This window comes from Aptenodytes forsteri, unplaced genomic scaffold (genome assembly GCF_000699145.1).
Source record: "Aptenodytes forsteri isolate BGI_AS27 unplaced genomic scaffold, ASM69914v1 Scaffold404, whole genome shotgun sequence".
Classification (NCBI taxonomy): domain Eukaryota; kingdom Metazoa; phylum Chordata; class Aves; order Sphenisciformes; family Spheniscidae; genus Aptenodytes; species Aptenodytes forsteri.
In genome coordinates this window covers 1,405,829-1,427,283 of record NW_008795629.1, presented here as the reverse complement: position 1 = coordinate 1,427,283, position 21,455 = coordinate 1,405,829, and the positions used below count along the sequence as shown (strand labels likewise).

General features: G+C 36.1%; 1 protein-coding gene across 1 annotated transcript in view; it reads right to left on the bottom strand.

Annotated features, from left to right (window-relative positions):
* The window catches only part of ACAP2 (ArfGAP with coiled-coil, ankyrin repeat and PH domains 2), a 69,618-nt gene that overhangs the window by 3,855 nt on the left and 44,308 nt on the right, over positions 1-21,455 (bottom strand). Inside the window, exons 11-23 of the mRNA XM_009282339.2 lie at positions 18,229-18,249; positions 14,987-15,038; positions 13,383-13,483; positions 12,066-12,171; positions 11,421-11,629; positions 11,134-11,203; positions 9,691-9,785; positions 8,070-8,236; positions 7,127-7,219; positions 5,636-5,823; positions 5,187-5,296; positions 4,057-4,167; positions 3,749-3,810 (exon numbers count right to left, since the gene is read on the bottom strand). Coding sequence (XP_009280614.2) covers positions 3,749-3,810; positions 4,057-4,167; positions 5,187-5,296; positions 5,636-5,823; positions 7,127-7,219; positions 8,070-8,236; positions 9,691-9,785; positions 11,134-11,203; positions 11,421-11,629; positions 12,066-12,171; positions 13,383-13,483; positions 14,987-15,038; positions 18,229-18,249 — 1,385 coding nt within the window. The remainder of the gene's footprint in view (positions 1-3,748; positions 3,811-4,056; positions 4,168-5,186; positions 5,297-5,635; positions 5,824-7,126; positions 7,220-8,069; positions 8,237-9,690; positions 9,786-11,133; positions 11,204-11,420; positions 11,630-12,065; positions 12,172-13,382; positions 13,484-14,986; positions 15,039-18,228; positions 18,250-21,455) is intronic.

Below are 21,455 nucleotides of genomic sequence, written 5' to 3'. Positions count from 1 at the left end.
ATCATTCAAGTTGAACCATACGGATCCCCCCCCCCCCATACGACTGCGGAAGAAAAGTATTATTCCACCACTTTTTTCCAAAGGGCGGTTTTTAAAAGGATTTTTGTGTTTAAGAGTTTGCACTACCGTGAAAAGTTACACTGTTTTGTTTTTCCATCTTTTAATGCACATTTCCAATATTAGAACTATTATTCTTTTGGAGATGAGACTCAATTCATTTGAAAACACTTTCAGAAATTATAACCGACCTTCCAGAAATATTTAACATGCATGGCATGTGGGTTTATATAAAAATGTAATGACACAATTCTTCCCAGACTTTAAGAGATACATTCAATACTGCTCTACTAAGAAAAGTTAGTTCTAGCGAAATTCCCTTTTGGTTTTCAGATTTAGTTTCTATTACATTCTAGAGATGAAGCAAGCACAGGACATGTTTTATTGTAACAGTTTCTGACAACTGCTTGTGCTGGGAGATAAGCACAGAATGAAGGGGGTTGTAACATTCACCAAAAGAACAGCTATGAAGAGCACAAATGGGAATCAAGCTTGTACGATAAAAGCAATTATGCTTTTAATACAGCAGTGGGTTCCACTGGTGAACTAGTACTGTAGTTCAAGTTGCTATATTTGGTTCTTTCATATTAACTTGAAAGAAAAAACAGAAGCTATTTTTGCAAGATACACTGTGGCTCTGTTTTTGGCTCTATTACATAACAAAAATTCTACATACAAAAATAGACTAAAATAAAGTGCCCCTTTAGTTTATATGCTGCATTAAAATACTTAATACTGTAAACCTTATAATTATTTTAAAATCCTACTTTAAAATTGAATTCTGGAAATTCCCTTTTTCCAAGCAATGTTTTCCCTAAAGTGCAGATTTTATGTACAAAAATACTGTAACACTGCTTTACCATTTAACACCAGAGTAACTCAAAAGGCACACATCATACATTCAAGAAAAGATAGGAAGAAAAAGTAGCAATACTAATTCAAATAGTTAGCAGATGTACTGTAGCACCAGAAGATGAGCACTCAAGTATTATACAAGAAACAGTACAATGGTGCATATGGCTTCTACCAACAGAAATGAACTTGTGGAACAAGCTAGTTTCAGCTAGTTCCCATTCTAGGAATATTTTGGAAGACCAACTGTACCTTGCAAAGCAATATATACATTCTCTCAGTAGCTCAAACCAGCCAGGTATATTTAAATTAGAAATGTTGATGCCATTAGCAACACTAGTAATCATTTATGAACTGCATTACTAAAGCAGAGAAATAGGCAGTTGGCTTCACTCTGAAGACAGCAAACTCGTACATCGATATTTACCCTCACAGAGCTCCCAGCAAACATACAATTGTCTTGAAAATCCTTATTTTCTTCTAGAATCATAATTTTGGAAAAGAAGGGTTCTAAAATAAGGGCAGTGCAGATAATTCAACATGTATATGCAGTGAAAAAGACCTGCCTCCTCTACGACCACGTAAAGCTATCATACCTTGCGACAGCAGAGACAGGTTTTGTGCTCACACTTACACAACCCTTCTAGCAGCCTAGCTGACATTAACATTTAAAACACTCAAATATTTACTTCAACTTTTAAAAGAGACTTTAGCAAGTAAAGAATCGAGGAGAGCAGAGCTATGCTATCCAAAGATACAGCAAGATCTCCTGGCTGGGACACTGTGCTACAGCTTGTGGCCTGACTGTCAAAAATTACTCTAATGATACCCTCCCCCTGATTTTGGTCAAGCTCTATCCCTTGTGGCAGCGCTACTTTCCATTGTCAATCGCGCCTGTTTACAAGGATCAGATACTATCCGTAAAATATCTGGATCAGATGGTATCAACTGCAGTCTCTAGATTCTACTGTAATACAAACTGATAAAAAGGTCAAGATATTTTCAATGAAAGACTTATCCAGCTTTTTATTTCACCTACCTAATTGAAGAATCTGTCTAAAAAATATTTTAAACAAGACATCAGGGAAAATAGTCTCCCCCATCTCCAGTTTAAACACATTCGTATTTTCACTTAAGTAGTGCCTGTATTTGTTATGAATGAAACATTTTACTAAACATTTGTAACATTTAGTAACCAACTGAGGCTTTTTGTACAAACAATAGAAACACATTTTTTGGTTTATAATAATTTTGGATTTGTGACAGGTCAATTAAATGACCTAAAATATCCATTTATGATTTAGCAGAGAGCTTTTGAATCAAAATACCTACCTCCCTTAAAACAAAGGCATTTTACTACTTCAAAGGGATAGTTATTATTTTTACCTCTTAAAATAAAAATGAGGAGACTCAAATACTTCAGTACTTGTTACCTTCAGCCTATCAGTGAAGCAGTATGCATTATATCAGAAAACAGCTGTACATTCAAAATGGCCAAAGTGGAAATAGGCTTTTTTCATATACGTAGCCTGCTGCATTTTCTGAGTGGAGAATTCTTCCTCATTTAAGCTCATAATCAAGTATATACTTTTAAATTATCTGTTGCTCTGCCAAAGAAAGCATTGGAATGTCTGAGTGTCTATAGTACTTTTATAGTTTTAATTTGAATTTCCTAGAAGATTTGTTTAAAAATAAATTTGAAAAACATCTATTTTTAAGGAGAAGCTAAATAAATTGGGTTTATTTTATAGAGTTCATCTGGGATACTGACATGAGACTTAGTGTTGCCCCTTGAGCATATTCCAGCCCCAATCTGGTAAAAGACAAAAGCACACATAGTCCTTATGAATCAGTGGAAAATACATAAGGGCTTTATAGGAGTGAGCAAAGAGTACTCAGCACTCAGCCTTAAAAATAAGGTTTGCCTTTCACTACTGCCAGGTATAGCGGTGTGTTTTTAGCTGTCTAACTTGACAATCAAGTGTGCTTTCATTATTGATATTTGCATGAGATTAAATTAGGTTCCTATGGAAGCATACCACAACAGAAGAAATGGCTTGCATAAATATCACATCAGAACATAGTGTAAATTGGGACTGAGTGCCTAGGAATAAAAGTTGCACATATTAATTAAATATAATTTGGGTTTTTTTTGTACCAGTTGGCTCAAATGTCTGCCAATTCTTTTTTTTTTTAATCAAATGGTAAGATACTATGCATACAAAAATACATACTTAAGAATGACTGTTTTGTTTCTTATTTGTATCTTAACAAATAAAAACATTTAAAAATAAAATTTGAGGAAATAATACTTTCCTATTTTTGTCTGGAGTTATTTTGAAATATTTGATGTACATTTTTACATTGGTGTGCAAGCATTTTTTTCTTAAAAAAGAAAAGGAGGACCATTCCACAGGAAGGAGAATGGTATCCGGTAATAAGATGAACTCCTCAACTGTCTCTGAGCAAGCCGGGTCAGAAGGCTGCTATTAAATAACGTCAGGTAAATCCTAACATTACGTGAATTTCAATGGAACATCAATAGGAGAAAACTGTGGACGACTGCCAGCAAAACAGGTTGGTAATGGCTGTAGTAACATACACTACTATAATAACGTACTTTAAACACTCTCCTTTTAGGTCCCCGAAATAATCTGACAAAGTCACACCAGTGAATTTCAATGAAGCTTTAACATGTGTCGGTTGTTTATAAAAAAACATTATTGTATGAAGCTGTCTTAAATTTCCCTCAGATCTTAAGAATCTAACTGTAAACTGATAAATTCCTGAATACACTTCTTGTACTGCATTTCGGTATGGTTATTAGTAGAGTATTGACCTGGCTGTCCATAGAGTCCTTCCGATTCACGCATTTCTTCATTCATCCTTGCTAAACGCAACCTATGATTTAGGAAACAAAAAGAACAATGTCATCTTTAAAGCACCGAAAAAGACTGCAATTCAAGACCTACAATGCACTCCTGAACCCCACACCAGTGAGGTCATCTATGGATAGTGCACTCTCTTTGATTTTTCTTTTGCTCTCCCTGTTTTTATGTAAAGGAATTTTGACATTTCTTATATGTTTAACTTGAAACAGAATAGGAAAACCTAGTTAGCTAGTCAAAAACAGAACACACAACTTACAATGTTACAATATCTGCATTTGCAGCTTCTACTGCTATACTCAATGGATCTTTCCCATCTTCATCAGTGGCATGCTGGTTTGCTCCTCGTTTTAGGAATAAACACACTTGTCTGTTTAGAAAAAGCATTTAAGAATAATTTTCACAACAATAAAGGAAAAAAGCAAATAAATTCAAGGTGGATGCAACATATTTGGCTTATATCACCAAAAGTCTCTTGAACATATCAAAACAGCGCTGTTCACGTAGAACAACTAAGACGTTAACACAGTAGTAAGCAAAACCTTTAATTATTTAATGCACATTAGAAAGATAGCCTAACTCAAATCACGCTTGTGCAGCAAGGAGTTGAACCCTTTAGAAGCGAGACTCTACCTTCCTGTATCATCTTAGGTTGTAGAACCAAAAAAACCTCATCCCTTTTACCATGACAGACAGGAACGACTGAGCAGGATAAAACAATACAGGAAAGAACACAGTTCACAGGTGCCTGATTTACCCAATAGAAACTGATCTCATTTTTCTCTGCTATTACAATTCTTCATCTTTATAAACAGGGCATACTGACTAAGCTTACATCTTAAACTCTCCCAAGTTGTTGCACTCTATTCAGAATTCATGCATGCAAAGAGTTTGGGCACCACCAACCAGATTATTATGTCCTCATTTGAACTGAGCTGATACAGGGTTTCAGTTAAAAGCCATGATTCCAAAACTCAGGATGTAATGCAGTACATTTTGAAATGAGATACACTCTCAGTGCAACACACAGGTGGGATGTCAGAAAAAGCCTTGACCCTCACACATCACTATTTCTCCTATTTGTATCATATTTCTTAAGAAAATGAGAAAAATCTCATGAGTCTTCACCAAAAGTTCATGTTATTTCAAAGCATTATTAAATACATGTTTTTACAAAATGGACCAAAGTGTGTTTATAGATGCATGCTTTGCTAGCGGATGAGACTGCTAATTCAAAATGTTATTTCCTCTCTCACCACAGAAGTTTAAGAAAAACCTAGATCACCTGAAATACATTAAAATGCCAGAATGTTTGGGGAAATGAAGAAGCTTCACATTAACAACTATAGTAAAGGATGGCCATTTACAAATTCTGGAGCAGTGAGTTACCCAGTGTGTCCTAGAACCGTGGCATGGTGCAGGGGTCCTCTTCCTTTCATGTCTCTGATGTTCACATTGGCCCCATTCTGCAGCAAGAATTCACAAGTAACCAACGAACCCTACGGAATAAAAGCAAAGAAACAATTCAGCACCAGATCTCTAGAATAAGAGCCAAACCTGTTCTGCCTTCTCACCACTGAATCATGTGGCAAAGGAAACAAAAGGGATTTGCTTCCATATCAAATTTAAACACTACTAGGTTATATAATTCCAAACAAAGCATTAACAGGAAAAAAATAGTTCAGAAACAACTTTGAGAGAACATTGTAAACACAACTTCAGCATCACATTATCATTCATTAGCAAAGCAAGCAGTTCAAAAGGAACAGTGACACAGAAACATCCCTATTATTCCCCTTCCCCTCCTCTCACGTCAGTCGGTGCTGTATATCACATACCCCTCGCACGGCCTGAATGAGTGGTGTTGCTTTGTTTTCCTCTACGTTGACCCAGTTTACTTCAGCTCCATGGGCCAATGCTTCTGCCATATCAGGAAGATTCTTCTCAAAGGCAGCTCGATACAGCTGCAATCCTGGACTAGGCTGTTTGGAGTCATAGAACACAGAAGACTCTTGCTTGTCTCCTTCTGAAAAGAAAAAAAAAATTACTTATCTGTAATCCCTGTTTTTATAAGGTACCTCCTGGAATTCTGATCAAAAATGTAATTTCTCTGGCATAAGGTAGCTCAGGTTTTGCAGAATGCTGTGCATTGTTGCCCTATTCTGCCAGGAGAAGTCACAGATGCCTTTAGCTTGTTCCAGCATTCAGGCACAGCCACTTCACAGAATTATTACTGCGCAGAAAACTTTCTCTCCACATTTCTGGCACGTGTGAATATCCTTCAATCTACCTATTCCATGTCATTTCTAAGAAATTATTTTAGGTTAAAGTGTGTTTTAGCCTATACTGCAAGATATGAATAAAACTAATTTCCTGCAGAGATGTAGTCATACAAATATATCTTTATCTGTGACAGCTTGATACACCTGAATATGAGGCTAATACTGTTCTGACCTCATTTTTGTTAAAAGACACCACTGTCATTTACCAGTTACTCGCTGTGGCTATAATCTTTTGGACTAAAGCATAATCTTTCTTTTCATCTCAATAAGAGTTATAGAGAGCGAAGTCTGGGAGATAAAGATATTGTTATATATAAGCTTTCATGAGTTATAGCATCATCTTTCTACAATGCAGTCAAAGAAAGGATCCAAGCCACATGCTGCTTGCCTACAAACCACAGCTATGAACTACTGGATTTAAAACATACCTCAGAAGAGTGCTTTGATGTAGAAGAATACTTTTGCTTTACAAATAAATGTTTTGGATATTTTGACAAGCCGTACTCAATACATCAGTCAGCCCAGGATGCTAATATTAGATAGCAAATAATTTCATCAATCAATTTAGAAAACTTTGAGTAAAGAGGGGGTAATGTTTAAGACACGGTCAATTCCACGTAAGTGGAAAACAGAAAAGTTAAGCAAGAACGCTCAAATAACACATAAAAGCTTATTATCTGTGACTTAACAGGAATTCCATCTCCAAGGATTTAACTATTTATAAGAGGATTATGCATTTCTGTGGAGACTTGTCTGTATCAAAATGCAGCATCGCTCTCTGCTAAAAAACAAAGTTCTGGCTTAGTATCATCTGACTGGAAAAAAACGTAGTTGTCTAAACTCATTCAGAAGGATTCAGTGTCATTCTTCCTACCAAGCCTGGAGGAGAGAAAGGTCACTCAAGCAATTATTACCCTTGTTAAAAATATTTCAGCCCACCAGGATAGAAGAGACATGAATCGTATCACCAAGTACTAATCTCTTTGGTAGGAGCATGCTACCAAGAAGCGATTAAATTTTCATCTTAAAGTGCAAAGTCTAACGCACCTGGTTCATACAAACTGTTAGCTGATATAGTAGAGGCAAGGTGTTCTCTGCTGTCATCAGCACTCTGCTGGATCCCACTGTCACTGCTTTGTACTGTTTTGGGGAGAAACTGTAATTACTATGCAGACCGTAAGTTACCTACTCTTCACAGATACCATGATAATAAAGCAAGCTCTTATACTTGGTCCTGAATACATTTTTTTTTTTTAAAGACTAGTAATTATTCAATATTCTTAACATATCCATAGAAAAATATGAAGTCACATATTGCAACCACAACATTTATAATAAGAATAATAATAATAGATGTCAAAGATTATTAGAAAGGAAAAGATCAGGATAAGTAAAAAAGCTTAAATTATTTCATGAAAACACTAAGCAATGCAGTAGCCTGGAGACAATGGATTAAAGGCAGGGAGATGGCCACAACACACAATGGATCACTAGTGCAAATACTGAACACGCCATAGCTGTAGTACTTACTACTACGTAGTTTTGAAGAGGTATCAAAGTAGGAGAAGAGTGAATCTAGTTCATCAGGACAGAACAGAGACTCCCGCCTCGCCTCGTCGCTACTTACAGCAACCGCTGGGACATGCAAGTTAGCAAAGCACAAAGCAGGCAGTAAGGAAGGGATAGGGCAGGAAAGAACGTTATCGGAAAAATTAAGAAGGATGAAAATACGGAGGAAAGAAGGTCGTTAATATGTTTCTGAATGATAAGCATCCCACTCCAAATTCTTCCCCACCTAAAAATGCACATCTCTGAACAAGTCTTTTGTCCCCTATGCTTCTGAACGAGGCTATGACCCATTAAAAGACAGATTCCGATTTCTCTGCATGAGGCAGGAAATCAATACATACAAAAAAGTGTTACTTTAAAAAGAACATGTGTAACATAGCTAAGGAGAGAAGCGTGTAAATACCTTTTTGGGATGCCGCACCTTGTTCCCCTGCCGAAAGGGGTTTTTCAGGGGCACTGTGCCTTTTCTCTTCCTGACTTTGAGGCAAAACTTTTGTTCCAGATTCAAGCAGAGATACTGATGCAGGCTGCTTTTCTACAAACTTTCTTTCCACATATTTTGCTCTGATGTATGCCTCCTTCTCCTGCCTGTCATACACAAAATCCCTGGAGTTAGTAAGCTAATATCTTCATATATTAAAAGAACATCCATTTCATACTAAAGCCAGTAACCAAAACTGTAGTTTGGCATTGTACATAAGACACACTTACGACACGTTTTCAGAAAGATGAAGAGCACACTGTCTAATTCTTTCTGGATTCTTGATTAAATTTTGCATAAGGGTCAAAAGAAAGTAATTTTCTTAAATTCACATATGTATATTTTCTTTCAGGCAGAGACTTTACAAAGTGGTGTGTGGAAGAAATAAGCATTAGCTACTGTATGTTACTTAGAATAGAATAGACTATTTCAGTTGGAAGGTACCTACAACTATCATCTAGTCCAACCACCACTTCTTGGTATTAGTCCTTTATACATGTTTTACATCGTTAATAACCAATTAATATAGCAAATATTTAGTTTCTTAGGTAAATATAAATTGCAACATTTGTTAAAGGAACATCAAGATTGCACAAGAGAACCATAACAATAATAAGCCTCAGGTAGGCACAGCCACCAGTTCCATAATGCATACTGAAATATTTTTTCTTGTAACCTGAGGTTATCATCTTAAGACACACACACCAGTTGTGACAAACTGATGAAAGGGGCTATAAAAGTATTACTATTGAAATTGCTGAAAAGCAGTTACCACTAGAAGGAATATCTAGCAAATCTCCTACATTATTTATATTATTATAATTGTCTCCAAATGGCTAACACTTTTATCTAGCAAATCTCCTACATTATTTATATAATTATCTCCAAATGGCTAACACTTCATAAAACGCTGTTTTCTATACCATAAAACTGCCTGACAGCAAGCAGCACAGAACTGGAAAGCTGTTAAAAAAAGTTTTAAAAAGACATCTTATACAGCAGAACAAAGCATTAGGAAACTACCTTCAAATACAAATTAGCATCAGAGAAATGGAAGGCAGAAGTACAATCATTAGAAGGTTGCTATAAAGCAGCAGAGCTCATGTACGATGTAGGCAGAAAGAAAAGAGCATTCTGGGGATCAGGGAACAAAAGTCAAACTCAAGAACAGTCACTGAAAACAAAAGGCACAGCCACAGGCTCCTTCCAGGAGCAGTCACAGACCAAGTACAGCTGGCTGAGACGGTACAAAGTTGACAGGAAACAAAATCAACATGCCCACATTGATGAGACAGAGCAGGATGCTATCGAGTTGTCATCAAAAGGACGGAGTGAGATCAGAAAAAGAACAAGTGAACAAGAGAAGCCGAAAGGGACCGCCAGAAGGAATACCCAAGAGAGACAGAGAGCGAGAAAAGGGGGAGAGCAAAACATACTGGTGATAAGGGGAGACAGTAAATCAAAGGAGTGTTACACAGTTAAGTGGCAGCATCTTTTAAAGCTGGAGGCTGAAGGAAGCAACAAGAAAAGGAAGTAAGAGGCACTGCTAGTGAATTACTACCTTTGGCTTCCAGGTTGTGGCTTCTTTACTCCCACTTTTTCCAACTTCGCTTCATATATTCTATTTATAACATCATTTCCCAATTCACACATAAGCTATGAAGCAAAAATAATAAATTCAAATACAGTTGCAAAAGGCTTTATCTACCCATTTAGTTGTTTTTAGTCTCACTCAGCCTATTTTTACAACTTAGTATTTTCATGGGTAAAAGTACACTTACAGAAATAAGCATGGGTTTATATCATGATAATGAAACCATCAGTGAATAGAGAGACCAAATTCCAAGTAAGATAGCAAAAAATACAGTCACTCTTTTAAAGTGCCATTCCCTTCCGAAAAAAGACTGCAAAAATGATCATCTGTCACTCAAGAATCTTTTTTTGTGCAATCAGAATGACATCTGCAGGCCTCATCAAAGGTACTCTTTTCCACCAGCTTTGCCGGTAGTTATTCTTATCCCATCGCCAAGAGACAATTCAATCAATTCTATTCCATCTTGTCCAAGAGACATTTTTGCTAAATCGTAATCCGTTATGTCTACAGAAAAAGATCAAAGACAAAAAACAGCCTGCAGATACTACTTTAAGGAGAACTTGGCCCATAAAGTCCAACTTACTGACGGCAATGAACAGACTTCTTGCTTTTAATACCAGGTAGAATCGTCAGCTCCGGTATACATAAACAGGACAAGGGGTGTATTTTTGGTTTTTTTTGTTTGTTTCCTCAGCATGAACACATTTGGTATTAAAATTATTTAAGGTCAAACCACAAGAGAAACACCCCTACTCACATTGTCTTTTGATTGTTCAGAATAGAGAAGCAATACCTAAGTACCACAGCATCACAGCTAGAAACAAATGCTTTGCATCAGTTACTCAGCTGCACACATGCATCCATGTGCGAGTTCCTACTTCGGTATTTCAATGTCACGTGATTTTCATAACCATGTTTCAAGCTAGAACTTTGGCATACAAATAGCACACAAGAGCAGCTACATGAATGTTCTATAAGCCAGTAGGAGTACAAAATCAAGATCTCACTGTAAAGGTTGGCATCTGAATTTTCAGGTACGATCACACTTTAGGCTGATATAGCACTTCCAAAATTTTCCGGCCCACTATATTATTGGTCTGTAAACAGATTTCCATTTTTATATGTTGAAAGTGTCAGATGAAACTTACTACTCAAAGTGCATAAGGTGTTCTGACTCGCAAGTTTGTAACAAGAATGACTACTGCTACTGCATGTATTACAAGAAAGTGAAAATTAAAAAAAAAAAAAAAAAAACCACAACAGACAACATTAAGCACTTTTGAGTAGAAAATTTAAGAGATGCACTGGGTGCAGATGCAAGTGTTTCCTGCATTGAGCTTTCTGATGCAGTGGCTTTAGAACAACAATCTAAGTACCAAAGAGAAACTTGTTTCAAAACTACTATTGTACCTTTAGAAGTTCAGGTTCCCATGAATCCAGCGTTAAAGATCTTACTTTTGAAAAGTGGACTCCCAAGCTCCTAAACAGCATGAAAAAAATATTAACCTGTAACTGCATGCTGTGTCTTACCTCAAACAGCTTTACCATTAATTTATGCAAATAAAGCAGCTACCTTAATTCTGTTTATAGACAGGGGTCTCTAACCTTGCTTCAATATACATTTGAAGAGGCAAACACCACCCTTCCTGACTAAGTCAACGCACAAATGAAATACAGTTCTGAAGAGTTTCCCCAACCTGTGTATCCCAGAGCACTCAATGCACAGCGTGATTCCGAGGTTGATACTGGCCCAGCGAGGATCTGCCAAACCACAATCACAGCAGGCAGCATTACCAGGAATACACTGAACTCGCTGTAGAGCACTTTCTCCCTTTAACAACTTTTCTTTTGTCTCACTGCCAGATTCTAGACTTCCAGTAGAAGGGGATGATTTCTTTTCCTGTTTCTAAAAAAAAAAAAGAAAAGAAACAAACAAAAAAGAGACACACACTTAAAGAAATAAAAGTCCTACAGATACTGACAGTGCACTAGAATCCTAGTAACTTCTGCATTTAAGTCCAAGGAAAGCCACAGAACTGAAAAAATGTTTAGTTTTTTAGAAGAAATATAGAACTGAATATAGAGGTATCCAATAATCCTACGAATTTTAAATCAAACTACAGAAAAATCTCATCAAAACATATAGGCCAAAGTAACATTAGTAAGATAGAGTGAAATATAGATTAGATATAAATTATAGCCTTCAGAATTTAATTGTATTTCCACTTGAAGACAAACAATGGATTCTTTTTTCCCTCCCCTCTCATAAAAAGAGGTTTTCTCTATTTTTAATTTTCAGCATCTAAAGGGGGGGTGGTTGGTTGTTTGGTTTTTAAACTCACCTCAGATTCATCTCCTTTCTCTCTATATGCTGTAGCAATACTGGTCTGAACCGCCTTAATCCACGCCTGTCGCAGCTTTTCTGAATCAGCCTGAAGCATGCAGCTTCTGTAACAAATACACGTATACTCAGATTCAGAGAGACTGACCAAGCAGCTAGCATCAAACAACACATTGCTCAATAAAATACAGACTCTTGAGAAAGTTTATTGCTATCACCACAAGTATATTGTTTAGCAGGCATCATCTAATAAACCCATTTATTTTGAGGTAACAAAGCGGCTGACCCTTTACGAATTGCACACTCCTTGTTTCAAAACTATTTGCAGGTAATGCTAAAACATATAGCTATGACTCTTCAGATAACCCAGAGAATGGCTTAGCTTCCTATTCCCTTTCTTTTCGTATTCCAGATTTTTCATTTTTATATCCTCACATGCAATTTACCTCCATGACCAATTACACAAGATACAGGTATCAGTCCTTGAAAACACAGTTCATTCACGGAGATCAAGAGAAAATTATTTTAAAGCTCTCTGACAAAGAACGAACTACTTTTCACACCAACAGTTAAAGGAAACAGGTCATGAAGTATAAAACTGTTCCAACACTTATGGGCTGAAAAAGTATAGGCAAGCAGGAGCAAAACGCATGTTAAAGTGAACCACAAGTGAGGATGCAAACATCAGGACAGCAATCTATTAAGAAAATAAACGTAAGTAGGAGTGGGGAGTGTAGATAACATCCAAACCTAAAAGCAGGTTGACCTTATATCAAAGATTTGGTCACATCTCAAAATCATTAACGAGAAATCCATGTCCTGTGCCCTGGCTGCGGCAGGACTGCCATACTTCTCTCCAAGTATAACCAATACACTGCACTGCTAGAGCTGAAAAAATATTTGTATTTGGCAGTTTCATTTAGTGCATTTGGAAACAATTTAACACTACTAAGACAACAGCTTATTAATATGTTTCTCTCTCATTACACCAATCAGAAATTTGGAGAAACTGAGATCTATTTTCTGTGTTACTAAGCAGCTTGATAGTATCAGCTACTACTAAGCCACAACAGCTCCACAAGCCATTTATGCATAAAGCACAAGAATGCATGTTTTATTTTAATGCCAAAAGTAAACTAAATACTGGGAACACTTCTCACAGCATCACTCTTAGCCAAAATTTCAGAAAACAGAATTGTTCAGATACTTTTCCTGTTTTGATCTATCCCAAGAGAAATGTTAGTCTTGCATTTCAAGACAACTGACTATAACGATTTTTTTAATTTTTAAATAAACATGCTCCATCACTACTTCTTACTTTGTTGGAGAAACCACCTCAAAACAGAAACGTCTTTCTATGTCCTCACAGTGTTTAACCGTGCAAAGCCGCAAGTCTTCAACAACTACTGTGGGGTTATCCTAAGAGACAAAAATTAACAAAACAAATCACATAGAGGAAAGATAATAAAGTTGTTAATAATTCCTAATTATTTATCATCTAATTCTATTTGCTTGTTTACACAAATTTTTCCTCCAAAATTAAAGTTTTAAATAGGTGGAATCAGAGATACTTAGCATAGCAAGAAATATTTAGATAAATTTTAATGTTTCGTTATATTTTATGAAAATTTAACACAAACTTTGGAGAATTCCTTTTTACCTACAATCCAATCTACTAAATAATCGACACCTTAAATTTAAACAACAGTATCCAAAAGAGCTCAAAGATACTTTCTAAGAGATGCAATTAGCTCACAAATACATCAGAAAGATTACACCTAAATCAGCAGTATTCTAAGTGCCAAGTACAAAACCCAGAAGCTGAATGCAGTGGTTTTGAAAATTTGATTAAATTCATAAGAATTCTGTTCTAAGCTAACGGCATTCTAAAAGCGCATTTTTAAAAAAACATAAAAATGTAATTGGAATTCACAAACACAAAGTGCCCAACTCAAACGCGCTCACACAAACCCAACTGTTTATTTCCTTTCCAACCACAAAAATGAAGACCCTTGATTTGATAGCATCAGATAACAAGGAATAGCCTCTGAACCTGGTCTGTTAACACTGAAGAGAAATGAATTGTCATAAGCTCTACCCTCTTTTTTTTCCTTCCTCACATCAGATAAAAAGGAATAGCCTCTGAACCTGGTCTGTTAACACTGAAGAGAAATGAATTGTCATAAGCTCTACCCTCTTTTTTTTTTTTCCTTCTTTCTCCATACAGTTTTCTAGTTTTTCCCAACATGAAGAACAGTTACAGCTATGTGGTGCAAAAGCAGGTTCTAGCACAGTAAACAAAGGAGCACGGGCCCAAACATTGATTGAAAAGGCTGGCTTCTACAGCTTGGGGCAGAGTTGCACTTGCTGCTGTAATATACAACAACTGTACTTTCCCACCAGCAAAAAGACGGATGTTGACTGCTGAACCACCTTACATTTTCAGTATTGTACGTAGCATCCCTGACTGTTTCATAACAAATGCTTTCATACCTTTCTTTCCCCTTCTCTCTCCAGCTGCTAAATTGGGTACGTGAACCCCATAACTGGAGAGAGTAAGTCCTGAAAGAGTTAAACACAACTGCTCAAAGAAAAGCATGGAATATTCCGCTGCCGCCAAGTGCGTACAAGCCTTTTGGGACCAACAACTTTTAAGGCTCTTCATAAACCTTCTCTGCAACAAGGCAACAAAGCCCACAGAAAATAAAGTATGTGCTTACAAGTCACTGTGCAGGAATCTCAAAATCTTTAAGTGTCGCTATAAGACTCATTTTACAAAGGGAGGCACTAATTTAGAAAATGCAGTAGGTTGTTCAAGACCAGACAGAACGCCAATGTCAGCACTGTTTCTCCTTCCCCTGATCAATCAGGAAAACCATCATACACACCCCAAACTATCCCAAGCCAGTTTTTGATACCTACCTTAAATTTCTTCTGGTACACAAGTTGGTTATTTTGTATTGAGAACCAGCGCCTATTCAAATAAAGAGACATCCAGAGAATACGTAACTCATTTTACAGTGCTTATTTGACCAAAATGTGCTAACATACAGTCTACAGAGAGACTGCACAAAAGAATTCACAAAAGTAATGCCGCAGTCAGTTTTGGCAAGTATTTCATGAGAATAATGAGAAAAGGGAAAGCAGAGACAAAACAGAAAAGAAAGCAAGGTTCAAATAATTTGAGTCCTAAACAAACACATTCACGTTATGACAACATTAGTTAAGCTATCACACAAAACATTTTCAAAGAACATTTACTTCTGTATTTTAGCAGCAAGCTAGAATTTTAAGTAATTGTTTGATAACACAAATTCAAATAGTTTGAATAACAAAAATACTTAAACTATGTAAACTACTCCTGAAATATTTTTGAGAGTAGAACTAAGAAATAACTAAGGCACTAAAAATACTACAGTGTTGCTATTCCATGTAGGCTTAATGTCTCTCTCTATTTGGCATTTCTTGAAATTTTAGATGTTGAAATAAAAAGATTGCATACAAAACCAAAGCAAAACCAAGGAAAACCTTTTAAGTAGGGTCCTAACTTAAGCCTCAGCTTTGTAGGAAAATATCAAATAAAAGATTTAACGAAGGCATCCTATAAAATCCAAAAAATAACGTAACACTTAAAAACTCCTCTGAACTGTATCCTTCCTTGTCAAACTCGCTGTTCAGACAGGATACAATTCTTAGAGAATGGAAAGATCATTTGTATTTTGGAAAAAGTTATGAGTGCCTCAGATCTCCAACAACTGTGTTTTATCAGACCACTGAATATTAAAAAAAAAAACCAAACCAGCAAATATAACCATCCCTTTCTAGCTCTTCTGAGGATGCACAAAATAAAAGCTAACCAATCATCACTGGTTTTGAACTGACAAAAATGAAGGGAATATAAAAAATAATTCAGTCCTGCAGTGAAATTTACACTTTTTTTGTTTTGTTCAGGCTTATAACGTGAACCTGTGCTTATCATAGCATAATTCCTCAATTATCTCAAATACCCCACTTATACCACACATCTCGTTTTTCTGCACCGCTAATTAGTTCGAATGGTAACAGCATACAAAATATTGTATTGCAACATATCTTGTTATTCTCCACAGGCTGTTGAACTTCAAGCTACGGTTTACTACAATTAGTGACAAGAGGGCTCCATATATTTATTAAACCACCACAAGCCATTCATGAAAAGAAGCACACAGATTGTTAAGAAAAATTAAGATTTACAAAAAAGTTAGATTCAAATCAGAAAATCTAGTATTTGTTAGGAAAGTTAGTGCTTAGTAGACAGATGAGATTCTACCTTTTAACAATTAATCTTTTCAAATGTTGTGCAGATATATTTAATATAAAAAGCAACAACAGGATCTTCTTTTAATACTGGATTTCCAACATCTTTTTGGGTTAAGATAATTGAAGAGAATAATGCAAGAAGTTAACTGGTTTTTCAATTTATTAACAGCAGCAATTTTGGTCACTGCTATTTAAAAGGTATCACCTTTACCATCTATTTTAAAAAAACAGAGATGCAGTAACTAAGCCTCAAATATGAACATAAGGCACATTATTGCTAATATTTAAATAGGTAACAACAAAAAAGCAGACTAGAAAAGGAAAATAAACTCAGGCTTTTTTATGTGCTGTTTTTGAACATAACACCAAATAGAAAAACATGAAAAGCAGTGCCTAAGTGATAAAGGGGGAAAAAAAAAATGCAGCCTTGCCCCAAGATAACATGCAATGGAGCAAATCCCTAATAATGGCCTTAGGTAGTGTAATTAACTTCATTAATGCAATGCCTCATTTGTTCTACAGCTAAATATTTAGTGAGTTACTAAAGTAAATAAGCTCCAATCCGATCAACTGGATATAAGTGAGCACACAAATTGTAAAATAAATTTGTGTCATCTTTAAAGCCTAGTCTAGAAGTTTTCGAAGTATTCCAGCCCCTTTTTTTCCTAGTAGAGAAATTAAATCTGTTTAAGTCCAGTCCAGCCAAAAGGTGTGGGGTTTTTTGATTTTTTTTCCAAAGAAACTTTTATTGAACAAGATCAACAATTTAGAATGTAGTGTAACTTGTAGATCACACTTTCGAAGTAGATATCAATGGAAAATAAAGTTAATACATTTTATTGTATGCTTGAAGAAATAAAAGTGGCAGACTCCCCTCCAACATGTCAGCACCACAGCAGTTTTATTCAGGCCAAAAACTTTGAGTTATTTCATATTAACCAAATAGCATCAATAAACTCTACTCATTACTGTAGGAAACAGACTGCTGGGGGTCTACAGCAGTAACAGCCAGGAACTTCTGAGGTACAATATATGTACTGAAGGTGCTGTTACAGGGTATACCACATCTATTCTGTTCTAAGAATTAATGTTCATAAACCTTTAGGCAACGTGTGTGCAGTAAATACTGACCATTATCAAAGTTTCTTTAAATGTGTCATTCTGTCAAAAATAGGAGAGAAGCATGGTGAAGGAGAAAACATACTTGGGGAATCTTGTAATTTGCACTGCCTCACTCAGTAGTGCTTAAATATAGCTGTTTGGGTTTAGGAACTGAATGTTTTCCATCATTTATACCTACACAATTCAAAAGAGTATTTGTTAAATGGGAAACAACACAAAATTAATTGAAAAACATTTCCAATTTCTGAGAGCTGAGAGTAATAACAAAAAGAAATATAAAATTTAAATTGAGTTTTACATAAAAAAAGTGAATCATGCTTATTGATTCGCAAAAGGAAACAGTTTTCTTCACTAGTTGCTATCAGCACGCAAATAAAACAGAGTGATTAAGAATGCACAACATTTAAAAGTTACATCTCTATTTCCAATGCAGTTGATAAGAAAAAAAATCTCACCAACTTCAATTGGAAAAAGTCAAAACACTGATCTTGTATGCTCAGAAGTTTGAGTGCAGAAACTTTGCTTCAATTCCTTTTTAGCTAAAACTAGCTCAATCTTTCTCATTCTTTAAAGGTGTTGAGCAGCAGGTATACTGGCATCCCAGGCAGAATCCTTCTGTTATTTTCTTAGACTGAGCCACTTACACATCCATTGCAAGTAACCAAAATTAAATGCAGGGTTAATTAAGAGCTTTTTGCGTGCCAAAGAAACATTGGGAAGGTATAAAAGAAGCTGGTTGGTACCTGATGTGATCTGGCTTTTTCCTGTCATGTGAAAAAATGGGGTAGGATTAAAACATAAGGGAAAGGAGGAGAAGGAATGAAAAATGCAAAATGAGCAAAATAAGCAAAGAATTAGCATGATCTGAAAATACAGCAGAATTAAAAAGGAAAACACTTAATGCATCCAACCTAAAAACTATTCAGAACATACTAGCATTTGATAAAGGCTTTTCTCCCTACACACATTTATCGACGCTTTCTTCATGATATGGACTTATTTTTCATTTTAATTTCTAGGAAACAAAACAGCTTTCCACCTACTGCTCCACAATAATAAATGCACCTGACTTCAGTTCCTGATGCCTTAAGAAAAACTGTGTACAGTAAGATATATCATTTACAAACAGGTAGACATACATTCAAAAAAATAGGTCTCCATACCTGTTACTGTAAGCCTTTCCAGTATAAAGATACCATTTTGATTCCACTAAAGTATATTATCTGAAATACTCATGTACACTGTACACTATCCATTTAGTCACAATAAAAAGATTGCAAAATCTCCAGCTCTTTCAAAACACAGCAACGCTGAACTGCAAATAGCTCTTGTGGTTTACTGTGCAACCTGCTCAAACACTATTTGTTTCTCAAGCTAGGTGTCATGCAGAACTATCCCAAGAACAGGAAACTTGATGCAAAAGCCCAAATAACTAAAGTCTTCAGACAATTAAATCCAAGCTGCCAGCTGCCCCAGGAAGAAACTACATCATCCTAGCAAGAAATTAGCTTGGGTTGGAAACAAAACAAGTTTTCATTCATTAGAACAGATTTGCCCCCCTTCAAAGGGCTGCATTATATGGTTTTGATTTTTTCCTCCCCCAGCAACCAGACTTTTCCCAGGATAATCCACTACGGCGTCCATGGATTCGCTGACCAAGACATGCACACAGAAGCATCACAATTACCTAATTTGTTAGCTAGAATCATACTGATGTGTGTCAAACCCAGACAAAATCCATTCTACCATTTCCTTTTCTCTTATGTTTTTAATGCTGGCAAGTATACACTAATAGTGGTAATTGCAATGATTTTTGGTGCCTTTAATTCACTCTTAAAAAGGCCTAGAACCATCAAAATACAAACTGCTACCAACAGAGGGAAAAGAAAAACTACTATTTTAAATACATATTACTACTGACAGTATGATCAGCAGTTAGCAAGGCAGCTCAGTGCCGTCACCCTTGTTCAGAAAGAAATACTGGAATTTCCTGATGTTCTAGGCAATTTCTTCTGGTTTTATTTCAGCTGATTGATTTTCCACCCACCTCCCCAAAAAGATGGGCATATAATGAAGCAGCAAACTACCTATCCGATAAGAACACTGAAAATATCTTGTCTGTCTTGGGGTCTCTGACTTCAGCTCTGAATTCCCTCATATAAAATAAGTAATTCTCTAAATGTTTCTTCCTTTGGTATTTCATTGTACATTTATACACACAAAACAGTTTAATGCAATGACACAGTCCTTTCTTGTACTCTACCTAGTGACCGGAAAAACACTCTCACCTCTAATATATGGTAAACTTTAATCAGTATTATCTCCCTGCAGCTGAAACTGCAATATTACCCAAGTAAAACATTCCATCAGTGGAAACAGGCAGTGGAAAGTGGCAATGACCACCTCAGTGCCTACAACGTAGCAAGCAATTACAAGTTTATTCAGAAACAAAAATAAAATAAAAACACTTCTCTAATTAAAACACGAAAAATGGGGCTAGATTGAGAAACTAACAGCTGTCTTCATTAAGAAGGTCATAACAATTAGTAATGGTTTGTGAATGTGAAGTACAAAATTAAAATGATTGATTCAATTTCTAAACAGTGTTTATAGATAGCATATCCAATGCTATTCTCTGCCTAATTCTGAAGCATCCAACTAGCCTATCACAGTGAGATAAATGATCAAGAATCTAAGATTAAAAAAGGTTAAAGGTTTAGCTTTATTGAATACTCCTGTGACAAGTAGAAGAAAAAAGCTTAAGCAAATATAAATTATATAGTAAAAGTAGGTAGCTCTGACTCATTACTGAGCTGTTTACCTTGGCTCTCTTAAATAACTTATTGTTTGGATATGTTTTTATTATGTATATTCAAACCTGTAACTTAACCTGAAAGAACGTCATTGTGTATCTTGATTTAATTATGACTTCCCCGTATTTATTTTGTGTCCATTTAAATGTCCAACAGAGAAGTTAGTTTTAATTGAATCCTACTCCCTAACTACCTTAAGGTAAGATACATGTACAGTATTACTAGGTATGAAGCCACGTGGAAGAAGATTTCTCAGCTACGTTCCAACACTCCTGTCCTGCTCCCTCCCTACAGAGCAAGCCTTTATGCTATCCCAAAGAAGAACCCAGAGAGCGAGTCAAGAGTTTTGCCTTCAGTCAATTACCAAGAGGCTGCAGTCAATCCTGCAAGGACCCTTTCAGCCTGTTGAGAATCCAATAAAGGACAATCTCCTGCCCTGTTACTGTGGATTTTTCTCAGTGTGCTTACACTAACATTTTACTTCAGACCAGGAACGTGCTTTTGAAGCATTATCTCCCAGTTTTCTCCCTTCACCGTCCTTTGATGCCTTGCAGATTTGTCTTGGAGAACTCTGAATTCTGCTTGGATCAAACTAACCCAGAAGGTACATTACAATTACAGACGGATAATCAGACCACAGGACCAGACCTGAAGTAGTCCAATGCAAAATCCCTTACACCAGTTGCACATGACTTGCTAATATAGATACAGTCTTATTGACGCCAGTGGCCCTTGCATCAGTCTATGGATTTAAGTGAAGCAATCCCAATTTGTTACGGACTTGTGGTGTTCCAAGATGCCCAAGGAATCATAGAATAATTAAGGTTGGAAGGGACCACATATCCAAATGCATATTCTGGCCTTTGAAACACAGTAAATAGTTTAACAAAAGCACTGCTGCAAAAATTGCAGAGCATAAGATAGTAAAAAGAGCTCTATATCACAACAAATTAAAATTCGAGAGCTGTATCCAACTATACTGTAAATGCTCCAGCATATATAGCATCTCCTTGAAAAAAGCATACACCTTTGGAAATGAAAAAGAAATCCTGTTCAGGGAGAAAAATATTTAAACAATAGTAAAATATACATCGTTAAAGAGACATGACTAACAATATATTTTGAATTCCCAACAGGACCATCAAAACTACTAAGCA